General features: G+C 41.5%; 1 protein-coding gene across 5 annotated transcripts in view; it reads right to left on the reverse strand.

The window, feature by feature from the left end:
- Positions 1-5,816: 5,816 nt before the first annotated feature.
- The window catches only part of PRPF31 (pre-mRNA processing factor 31), a 190,007-nt gene continuing 183,125 nt past the window's right edge, over positions 5,817-12,698 (reverse strand). For all 5 annotated transcript variants that reach the window (XM_073602307.1, XM_073602310.1, XM_073602308.1 and 2 more), the window contains one exon: positions 5,817-12,643. In XM_073602307.1, coding sequence (XP_073458408.1) covers positions 12,518-12,643 — 126 coding nt within the window. In that variant the 3' untranslated portion in view covers positions 5,817-12,517. The remainder of the gene's footprint in view (positions 12,644-12,698) is intronic.

Below are 12,698 nucleotides of genomic sequence, written 5' to 3' on the forward strand. Positions count from 1 at the left end.
AGGACCGCCGCTTGCGTTCCACCGGTCGAATATCCGGAACCATGAAAATCGGATGTGACGTTGTGTGTGCCAAGATAGTCCCGGGATAGGCTTCAACAACAGGCTGGTCGTTCATTGTTGCCCCATTAGACCCGTTGGGATCTATCTATAAGGTGAGAGGCTAGCACTACTGGGGGAGGATTGCAGAAAGAAATGTTTACCATCTTACATCTTTAATTTGGACTTTTTCACCTGTCCTTATCCCCCTAGTCTCTTCGGTTATCTACTCTGATTTATATTTTTCACTTTGGAACTGATCATCTCTCTGAGTGACCTGATTTCTTTGGATGCTGATTACTCCTGGGAAACAATTTACTTTTAGTTTAGTTTTATGTGATACACTTTACTGGATTTCATTGCATTATTGCTCAGATTTATATTATGGGATGCACCTTTTAGGACTTTGAACACTTTTATATGAGTTTATATTTGCCATGAGCATCTGAGAAATTCCTTTTTTTGTGTGCGACGTGCTATATTAGCGCTACTTCACTACACGATATACATTTTTAGAGGTGTTGGTTACACTATAGAAGTTTAGCTGCTTTTTCATTTAGCACTTTATATGTATGCACTTTATTAATTAGCACTTTATTTGTATCGATACACTGTTGGTAGCGCATTAGTACTTTGCCATATCAATTTTTTTTGAAACTATCGATGCTCCTCGCTGAGACCACCGCCTATGGAAGGGAATTCCACATCCTTGCCGCTTTTACAGTAAAGAACCCTCTACGTAGTTTAAGGTTAAACCTCTTTTCTTCTAATTTTAATAAGTGGCCACGTGTCTGGTTAAACTCCCTTCTGCAAAAAAGTTTTATCCCTATTGTGGAGTCACCAGTACAGTATTTATAAATTGAAATCATATCCCCTCTCCAGCGTCTCTTCTCCAGAGAGAATAAGTTCAGTGCTGGCAACCTTTCCTCAAAACTAATATCCTCCAAACCCTTTATTAGCTTAGTTGCCCTTCTTTGTACTCGCTCCATTTCCAGTACATCCTTCCTGAGGACTGGTGCCCAGAACTGGACAGCATACTCTAGGTGCAGCCGGACCAGAGTTTTGTAGAGCAGGAGAATTATTGTTTTATCCCTGGAGTTGATCCCATTTTTAAAGCATGCCAATATTCTGTTTGCTTTGTTAGCAGCAGCTTGGCATTGCATGCTATTACTGAGCCTATCTACTAGGACCCCCAGGTCCTTTTCCATCCTAGATTCCCCCAAAGATTCTCCCCCCAGTGTATAGATTGGATTCATATTTTTGCCACCCAAATGCATTATTTTACATTTCTTACATTAAACCTCATTTGCCATGTAGTTGCCCACCCCAATAATTTGTTCAGATCTTCTTGCAAAGTTTCCACATCCTGCGGAGAAGTTATTGCCTTGCTTGGCTTAGTATCCTCCGCAAATACAGAGCTTGAACTGTTTACCCATTCCTCCAGGTCGTTTATGAACAAAATAAATAGGATTGGTCCCAGCACAGAACCCTGGAGGACCCCACTACCCACCTCTGACCATTCCAAGTACTCCCCATTTATCACCACCCTCCGAACTCGCCCTTGTAGACAGTTTTCAATCCATGTACTCACCCTATGGTCTTTGCCAACGGACCTTATTTTGTACAGTTAACGTTTATAGGTAACTGTGTCAAATGATTTTGCAAAATCCAGATACACCACGTTTACGGGCCTTCCTTTATCCAGATGGCAACTCACCTCCTCATAGAAGGTTAATAGATTGGTTTGGCAAGAACGATTCTTCATGAATTCATGCTGATTACTGCTAATGATACCGTTCTCGTTACTAAAATCTTGTATATAGTCCATTATCATCCCCTCCAAGAGCTTGCATACTATTGATGTTAGGCTAACTAATCTAATTCCCAGGGATGTATTTTGGGCCCTATTTAAATATTGGTGCTACATTGGCTTTTCTCCAATCACCTGGTAAAGTCAGTAAAAATTAGGAACAATGGTCAGGTTCTTCTCGTCTTTTCATCAATTTCGGAGGGACATCCAGTTCTTGATAATGTCCCTGTTGTGCCATATTTTCTCCACTTGACAATGACTGTCTTCACTGTGTTCCATGGTATATCTAATGCCTTGGAAATTCTTTTGTACCCTTCTCCTGACTGATATCTTTTAACAATGAGATTCCTCTGAAGCTCTTTGCGGACCATGGCTTTTGCTGTAGGATGCGACTAAGAAAATGTCAGGAAAAACCTACGAGAACAGCTGAACTTTATTTGGGGTTATTCAGGGCACCTTAAATGATGGCAAGTGTGCACTGACTCCTTTTTAACATGAGTTTGAATGTGATTGCTTAAGTCTGAACACAGCTACATGCCCAGGTATAAGAGAGTGTGCACACTTATGCAACCACATTTTAGTTTATTTTTACTCCCCCCCCCCTCTAAAAGATTTCAGTTTGTTTTTCAATTTAGTTGTACGGTTTAAAGATCACATTTAAAGGGTGGAAAAGGTTCTGAAATGATTTATCTTTGTCTAATTTTTTACATCACAGAAACCTGACATTTTAACAGGGGTGTGTAGACTTTATATCCACACTACACACATATTTTTATGTATATGTGTGTATATATATATAAAAAAATAAAGCAGGGACTAGGTTCCATGTCTTCTCCTAGTAAAAGCACCTCCCACAGTTTAGTAAAACACGTTAGGCACACAGTTAGCCCTTTGATTGCCCCTGATGTTTAACCCCTTCCCAGTCAGTGTCATTAGTACAGTGACTGTGCATATTTTTAGCACTGATCACTGTATTGGTGTTACTGGTCCCCAAAAAGTGTCAGTGTCAAAATGTCTGCAGCAATATCCCATAGGTTGTAGACGCTATAACTTTTGCCCAAAACAATAAATATATGCTTATTGGGATTTTTTTTTTTACCAAAAATATGTAGCCGAATACATATTGGCCTAAATTGATAAAGAAATAGGATTTTTAAAACTTTTTTTATTGGATAGGTTTTATAGCAGAAATTAAAAAATAGTTCTTCCAGAGGATGTCAGAGCTTACATTTTTTTAGGATCCTTGGGTGTATGCCATCTGGACTTTATTCACCTTTAGGCTGTCTAAAAATTTCCGGACTATATCAATTTTGAGCCATAGTGGATAATTTGGGGCTGTGTCAATATCATCCCTATTATGGACATGAGCTCTCCCGGGCTAAAGATGATATTTAATACATATGTCTTCTCTCTACCCTCAGTCACCAAGTCATTTTTAATTTTTTTTTATTTTGTAAAGTACCGTATTTATCGACGTATAACACGCACCCCAAGTTTAGGAGGGAATTTTAAGGAAAAAAACTTTTAGGAGGGAAGTTTAAGGAAAAAAAAAAAAACTTACATTAAAATGCCCATCAATGCAGCGTTATCAGTGTCCATCTGCAACCTTGTCAGTGTCATTTCAGCCTTGCCCCAGTGTCCATTGCAGCCTTGTCATTGCAGCTTTGCCCCAGTGCAGCCTTGCCCCCAGTGTCCATTACAGATTTAAATATGGCGCCACGGAGTTCGCAGGGACTCAGTGGTGCTGAACGAGCGCCGCCAAGATCACAGTGACTGGGCGGAGCCGAGACACACATAGCCGAGTGTACTCTGCTCTTCTCGGCGCCGCTCACAGACACGCCCAGTCCCACCCTATGATGGGCATAACAGAGGTCCAATGGTGGGACTGGGCGTGACTGTGAGAGGCACCAAGAAGAGCCAAGTACACTCGGCTATGTGTATCTCGGCTCCGCCCAGTCACTGATCTTGGCGGCGCTCGTACCGCTCCGCCGAGTCCCTGCGAACTCCGCTGCGCCATTTTTAAATCTACATGCTATGTGTATGTCGGCAGCGATCGCCCTGATCGATCAAAATTAGCGCGGATCGGGGTATAACACGCACCGACGATTTTCCCCTGATTTTAAGGGGAAAAAAGTGTGTGTTATACGCCGATAAACACGGTAGTTTGTAAGGGGCCTACAAGTTCAGACTTGACCTTTTTACTATTATTATATTTGAAGAATTTATTTGGGTTTGTCTCGCTCTCTTTTGCAATGTCACTCGTTTAGAATTTTTGCAGCCTTGATTTTCTTTACATATTTGGTTATATTCCTTGTAACATTTAAATGATAGTGTTCCTTCATTTTGTACCTTTTATAAAAGCTCTTTTATTACAATTTATAGCTTTTTTTAAACTTTGCAATGTATATTTCCAAGGCTAAAAGTACGGTCAGTGTGTTTGCCTACAGTCATTGGAGTCCTGATCAGTGCTGCCCAACAGTGCTACCTATAAGTGCCTCATCCGTGAAGGAAAAAACATACTTATTTACAAAGTTTTGTAACAGAAACAAAGAAAAACTTATTTTTTCATAATTTTCGCTTTTTATTTGTAGCGCAACAAATAAAAACCCCAGTGGTGATCAAATACCACCAAAAGAAAGCTCTATTTGTGGGGAAAGCGATAAAAAATACATTTGGGTACAGTGTTGCATGACCGCGCAATTGTCAAAGTGTGACAGCGCTGAAAGCTGAAAATTGGGCTGGAAGGGGAAAAGTGCCCTGTTGTGAAGTGGTTAATACATTGTCACATTTTGTATATTTTAGTACAAATAGTACCATTTCCAATGGTTGTAACATGAGAACCTTCTTATCGCCTGCCATAGCCCCCCCCCCCTCCATTAGGGACTAACCCATCTGCCCCATTATAATCAAAGCTCATCCCCCCCTCAATTCTAGTTTAAATATTCCTCCAGCCTTCCCATAAACCTCTCCCCCCAGCACAGCAGACCCCTTCCTCTTAGGTGCAAACCATCTTTATAACATAGGTTATACCCAAATGAAAAGTCAGCCCAGTGCTCTACAAACCCTCTTACACCAGGTCTTTAGCCATGCATTCAGTTCTCTAATCTCCCTCTGTCTTTCCTGTGTTGGGAATGGCACAGGCAATATTTCAGAGAATATCACCTTGGAGGTGCTTCCCCTTCAACTTGCAGGCTAGTTCTTTAAATTGATTCTTAAGGAGCCTATGTATTCTGTCATTGGTTCTAACATGAGCAACACAGCTGGGTCATGCCCAGCCCCTCCCAGTAATTTATTATTATTATTCAGGATTTATATAGCGCCAACAGTTTACGCAGCGCTTTACAATATAAAATGGAGACAATACAGTTACAATACAATACAATAGGATTAAGAGGGCCCTGCTCAGAAGAGCTTACAATCTAATTTATTTATTTATTAATCCGGTCCACCACATTCCGAACCCTGGCACCAGGGAGACAAACTATTTGGTTGAGGCGATCCTGGTGACAAATTATTCTATCAGTCCTGATGATAGAATCCCCTATTATCAACTGTCTAGGCCTTCCAACACTAGCCTCACCACCCCTACTAGGATTAGTTGCTCTTCCTAACAAAGGGTAGCAGTGACATCTAGGGCTGCAACCTCCGAGTTTGCCACCCCCACATCTTCACCCAACTTGCAAATATGTTTGAGTACTCAAACCCAGGGCTGGCTTTCCTGTTAACCCCTACCACTCCCTCTGGCTACAGTAACCTATCCTTCCTACCTGATAATCCTGACTTACCCCTCTACATCAACCCCATTTACCACCTGATCAGTGAGCAGAGGAACCCTTTCAAGATGGTCAGTTCTGCCCAGCGTTGCAATTTGTTCCTCCAAAATGTGAGCCTCTAGAAGGGCAACCCGCTTAGATCTGTCGCAGTGGTATCCATCCTGGAGCGAATATAAAATAAATTGGCTGCACACCGATGGGATCAAAGTCCATTTATTGAATATTCCATGAAAGGTACATGACACACACCACAAGTGTATTAAGCCAGAACAGAGGTGGACACGTTTAACACAGCTACACTGCTTACTCATCCCCTTGAGGTGTGCCACTGACATTACTTAAATAAGCCAGCCCCTCAGCTGTGGGTGGGCATCAGTAGATACACCACATGTCCAAACTGAATAGAAAGCTGTATACTAAGAAACCAAAAAAGGGGGGAGGGGAGGAAAAAGGTGCATATTGTCTCATTTTTACGCTATGGTAAATTGACTCAAGGCATCAAGTACACATCAATAAATATAAAACACTAAGAGCCAATCACCCCCTACCACTCAGAAACAGCACAAATGCAAGTGGATACCAACAGACAAGACAGAAATCTAAAACCCTGAAACGTTAGACAGAAATACAGTTATGTATAAATATATACATATAAATCTACTACATATACAATGAAAATTAAACAAAAAGGCAAATTTCAAATACACAAAACAAAAAGGAAATAAGGCCAAAAAATGCATATAAAATCATAAATCTCTAGAAATATAGTAAGCAATCATAATGCACACAAGAATCATGTATAATACAAATACAAAATCAGTTGTGTGTATATTATGGTTATAATAACCAACACAGGGACTAATTTGTTGATAAATTCTAAAAATGACTATCTTACACTGGACCAGACAGGGCGGTGAAAACCACACCATGTGTGGGACTGTGTATACCGTGCATGTAAACTCCCAATCTCCTGATCGACTACCTGTATAGAGATGTAGAGAGGTGTTGGAAGTTACTCATAAAAATGACTCACGTCCCTTTCAAAATTCAAGCCCATGGGAATGCGAGTCTGAAGATAATAGTGGAAAGCATCTCTACCTCTCTTTGGAACTCTAATCTTGTCTATGACTTGGACCTGCATGGTGGATTTATTACCTCCATGATATGAAGCAAAATGTTTGGCTACATTTGTGGATTTTTTAATCAATACTGTAAACCTGTTCATAAAATCTATCACATATATGTCTAGTCGCCCCCCCCCCCCCCCCATATTGGGCACAACAGGCGCTACATGAAATGAGGTAAACCACAAAGCTTGTGTTACAATTATAGGAGTTGCTATTAAATTCTCTCTTATTAGACATGGAGATAAATTTGTTTCCCCCCAGAATATATTTACAGCAAGGGCATTCAAGGCCCCACATTTGTAACATCCCTTGCAATGCAACCACATAAGGAATTTAATAGGTTTCCTGTTTAAGAAGCTGGGGGATAGGGATCGTCCCAAAGTGGGTGCCTGATGAGATACCACATTTACACCCTCCTTCAAGATCTCCGCACAAATCAACTCCATACATAAAATCGATAAACGTTTAAGAATGATACTCCTAACGGAGTCAAATTTTGCACTATAAAAAGGTGTAATAATAGTGAGTCTATGGTCCTACTCCCTAGTTTTATTTAGGTTATTAGCCTTACTGGGGTTCTCTTTGGATAAGTCTATTCTCCTCTTCCCCTTGCAATAAACAACGCGCTAGCGAGCATCCATCTCAGATAACCTCCATCTAGAATGTGTTGATATAAAGCAGAAGCCTCCTGTTCGAAAGTAGTATCGCTACTACAAATCCCTCTGAGTCGCAAAAATTTACCAACAGATATCCCTTTGATCGTATGTTTTGGATGGCCTGATTGAGCGAGAAGGAGGGTATTGCCTGATAAAGGCTTCCTGTAAAGGGAAGTAGTAACACACGATTCCTTACAGATCAATTTTACATCTAGATAACAGATGTTTTTATTATCTCCCTGTCCCGTAAAACGACAGATTTTTATTGTTAGAGGAGTTCAGAAACACAAGGAAGGAAGCGAGATACGCAACCCCATCCTCCATGACGACCAATAGATCGTCTATATACCTGAGGTATAGCTTAAATGAAGGTCTAAAGGGGTTCTCTGATCCAAAGATCATATCTCCTTGTGGAGTCACCTTTGAGTGTGGTGTATGCATTAGAATATGATAATTGACAAATTACTTCATTTCTATACTGTTCCACATTCATAACCACAATCAACCCCACCATTGTCCGAGTTCCAGATTACAATGGATTCTTCTTTCAATTTTTTTTTTAAAGACAATCGTTCACCCTTGGAGAGGTTGTCTTGCCATACATGCTGTCCCTCAAGAGTAGACCTGAACCAAGCCGGTCAAATCCCATTCAATTATTTTTTGGAATTTGTGCATCTCAAGGGTACGGGAATTGACTGGATAAAACTCAGATCTGGTCTTGAAAGCCACAGACTGGACCGAAACCCCCCGATGGTATTGGATAAATCAGAGGGCTGGCTATCTTGAACTAAATCTTGCAGGTTGCTGATAGCACAGTGTTCCCTGAAAGTGAACTCCGTGGAATCAGTTGTGTCAACAGGGGATTGAATGGAATCAGCCTGCTCTCTATTTTCTGCTGCAAAATAATAAGTTTATTAGTAAGATAAACATTAATATTCAAGATGGTATCAAACAGGTTAAAGTGTCTTTGAGGACAAAAATTTACAAACATCTCGCCTTCAGTGAGTGGTCTATTGCAGTGGTCATCAACCCATCCTCAGGGCCCACTAACAGGCCAGGTTTGCAAAATAACTGAAATACATCACAGGTGATATAATTTGCTGCTCAGTGATTGCAGTACTCTAGTCTGCATCTCCCCAAGGTAAAACATAAAACCTGGCCTCTTAGTGGGCCCTGAGGACAGGGTTGATGACCACTGGTCTATCGGACAGATTCAGGACATTCAATGTCACAGGGCATTCCTCTAGACTTAGCATGGTAAATGTCGGGATGACGCTTGTGGTCTCCTGTGTCTCCGCTTGTTGCCTCCTCTCCGGGTCCCCTTATGTCCCTTTTCCAGCCCTTCCTGTGTTTTCGTTTTTACAGGCCATTTTTTGATGTACCTGGGGTATATGTTCCCTCCTGTGGATTAGAGGTGGTCTGGTGGCTTGTTGCAGATCCGATATTTCTTGTTGTAAGGCATTCATCTCTTTTTCTTTAGACATGATAATGATATTCATCAGAGTGCTTAAGCAAGTTGACAGAGCATCTGTCCACTGTTTGCCAAGAGCCTCATCCTCTAGTTCAAAAGATGGAAATTTCTTCATCGTTGGACCCCTAGGGATACGTTCTGTTGACAAATACTCTGATAGTGTAGCGACATCCCAGTAAGTTCAGATCTCTTTAGTCATACTGCGTTCAAGCTGACGGAAAAGCAATTGACGGAGCCTGCCCAATTATCCAGATTACTGTTCAACGTATCATGGGCATTGGCTCTCAAGGGATTATTTCCCTACTGCCTAAAAGGTGCTGTTGCTCCATTGTTGTATACATGCAGCAAGTATTAATAGTTTATTTTTTATCAGTTATTAAAATAGAAAGTAAATGAAAGGAACATAAATCAAAATCCAAATCAATATTTGGTGTGACCACCTTTTGTCTTTAAAACAGCATCAAATCTTCTAGGTAAACTTGCAGTTTTTGAAGGAACCCAGCAGGTAGGTTGTTCCAAACATCTTGGAGAACTAACCACAGAACTTGTGGATGTAGGCTGCCTCAGATCCTTCTGTCTCTTTATGCGATCCAAGACAGATGACTCGATGTTGAGATCAAAGCTCTATGAAAGACACAATATCCCAGACAGACCCGATGCTGCCACTTTTCTGCACCCCAGTTCCTATGTTTTTGTGCATAGTTGAGTCCCTTACACAAAAACATAGGAACTGGGGTGCAGAAAAATGGCAGCAGGTACTCTGGACAGAGGAGTCAAAATCTGAAATATTTGGCTGTAGCAAAAGGCAGTTTGTTCGAGAAAAGTTGGAGAGCAGTACAATAATGAGTGACTACAGGCAACATCGAAGCATGGTGGAGGTTCCATGCAAGTTTGGGGATTCTGCAAATGAAGTTGGAGATTTATACAGGATCAATAGTGTCCTCAATGCTGAGAAATAGAGGCAGATACTTACCCATCATGGCATACAATCAGGGAGGCATGTGTTTGGCCCCAGATTTTTTCTGCAGCAAGACAACAACCCCAAACATGCAGCCAATGTAATTAAAAACGACTCCAGTGTAAAGGAGAACAAACAGTAATGGAAGTGATGATTGTCTCCCATAGAGCCCTGATCAAAAGATCTGTGGTTAGTACTCCAAGATGTCTGGAGCAACCTAGCTGCTGAGTTTCTTCAAAAACAGTGTGCAAGTGTACCTAGAACTGATTCTGCTTTGAAGGCAAACGGTGGTCACACCAAATATTGATGTTATTTGGATTTCTCTTCTGTTCATTTACTTTTCATTCTGCTAATTGATAATAGAAATTCAAGTGTTTAAAAAAAACAAACAAAAAAACACAAAAAAAACCTGACAGCATTCTTAATTTGCAGCATTTTTCACACCTTCCTAAAATCGTATGCACAGTACTTCTATATTAACGGCGGCATTCCTGGCACCCTGACACAACCACGGGTGGTCAATGGCTCCCAAATACCCCAAGGGGTGTCTAATGCCTCATTTCTAATGAGCAGATCAGTTCAGGGCGGTACAGTTTGAATGGCCTAGAATGGTCCGGTCTATTATGGTGAGCGTTTCCACTGCAAGTGGAACCACAAGGGGCCATACAGGGTTTAGAAAAAATGCTGCAGCAGAGGGTTTTCTGTCAGCCAATCAGTGGAATGTATCGTAGCTCCGCCCTAACCAAACCGTTCCATTTTCTATGGCCCCACATCTGAAGCAGGACCCTGAATGGAGCGGTACGGTTCGGATGTATGGGCCGCTTTCATAATGGAAACACCCCAAACAGCGTACCGTACCGAACCGCTCAGTGGAAATGAGGCATAAGACACCTAACATTGTAACATAACCCTGGGCTGAATTCGCTGATAGCTCCATATGACCTGCAGCCACTAGAATTGTGTGCAAATCTGACAAACAGACTTCTGCCTCTCAGGTGGAAGCATTTGGGAGGCTGCGTTCCCACACACCCCTGGTAACAGCGCACCCGCCATGTATCCCGGGCTCCGTGTGCCCATCTGTGGGCCCGGGACAGGCATAGCGGGTGCTGCCAGTTAGAGGGGAGGGAGCAGAGTGGGCACACGTCCACTTTTCCTCCCCTCCTTGTTGCTGACCTGGAAAGTGACGTGCTTAACGTCACTTCTAGGTTCACCCGTCAGTGTCCCTGGCTAGCATGGCTGGGAAAGAATGTATTGCAATGCAATATGCATTGCATTACATTCAGTGGAGAACAGGGGGGACCAGCCATTAGAACCTGGATGTAATCTTCAGACCTAAAATATTTTTTTTTTAAGCAGGTGTGCAAAAAAAAAAAAAAAACAAAAAAAAAAAAAACTAGCTCTGGCAGCAAACAGGTTAAAAGTCTTCAATCCTTTAATTACCACAAGAGATCTAGCAGGCAGGGGTAACAGCAGATTAACCCCATTGTGGTTTTTCCCCTCTACAATGAGCATATCTCTAGAGTGGTCTTCAGGTACAAGGCTCAGCTACAGACTACAGCCATGAACTTGTAAAGCACCCTGTGGCCAACTCCACATGTCTTACTACCTAGGTAGAGCTCCCACAGCACAGAAGTAACATGACAGACTGGTCCTTCCATCAGGCGGGGCTTGAATTTGGCCCCCTATTCTAAAAGCTGCATGAGAAGCTCAGGTGTTTATGGATGGTGCAGCGGGAATGGGGGGACACAAAAACTTGAGGCAATGTCTTGTTCCATGTGGCAGGAAAGAGGAGACATTGCTGGAAGTAACAGCAGAGGAGCTATTGAGTTTGCCCCATGAGAGGATACACCAAGATAGGATTTTGGAAAACATCCACAGCCGCTGTCGGTTGGTCGGCTATCCGGCAAGGAGTCCTGACGCATCGGCCTAACGGTGTCCTTTGGAGTATCCCTGTGGTGGTTCACCCACGTCTGCTACGCTTGTTTTGACCCCCCTGAATAAGGGCGGTCACAGGCTTTCTGGTAAGCCTTCAATTTATTTATTCGGTGGTGGGCTAACACTGAACAGTGAAGATTTATCCCTGAAATCTGCATAGAACATTTTGCATCAAATACACTGTTATGGACGTTTATGTTTTTTATAAGTCTTCAATTTTTCTCACTTATCTATAGTTTATGTGTTCATGTATTATGAAGCACTCTATATAATTATCACGTATGATTGTGATTTTGTCACCATTTTGATTCTGAGAGCTTTTTCACCATTTATAATAATTGGTTTATTCATTTCACCATTTATTCACCTGTCCAGCGCTGCACTTTCTATGCTGCATTTTGTTTTTTGTGCCCTCATATCGGGGTTATAGTGCACAGCAGCAGGACCCTCTTTCATTTACAGCTTATATGCACCTAGCGCAATTCTTTTTCTTTTTATCTTTTATTCTTCAACTGGCTTTCTCTTGGTATTCACCATGAAAAACGATATAACCTTTAGCTAATGTAAAAGGTGTTACATAATTTGATCAATAATTTTCTGCTTACTGTACTACAAAATTTCTATTCCATAAACAAAATTTATTCTATAGACCATGAAGAAATAAGTCATCCAAAATATGATTAAAAAAAGTTAATTAAAATTGGTGGTTTCTCTCATGTTGGACGTAGGTTCCATTATGCAGGCCTGAAGGTCACTGTGTCATTGTCCCGCTCTTTTCATTTTTCACTTTCAGGAACTCTGCCATACTGGAGAAATACTTTTGATTGGCTTCTGCCACCTTCTTCTCTGCAGCTTGTGGATTTACAATCTCTAGACCCTACAAAATAAAAAACAGGAATGAAGGACTCTTTAATTTTTTTCAGAGGCTGCTA

Source organism: Aquarana catesbeiana, linkage group LG10, assembly GCF_042186555.1.
Source record: "Aquarana catesbeiana isolate 2022-GZ linkage group LG10, ASM4218655v1, whole genome shotgun sequence".
NCBI classification, from domain to species: domain Eukaryota; kingdom Metazoa; phylum Chordata; class Amphibia; order Anura; family Ranidae; genus Aquarana; species Aquarana catesbeiana.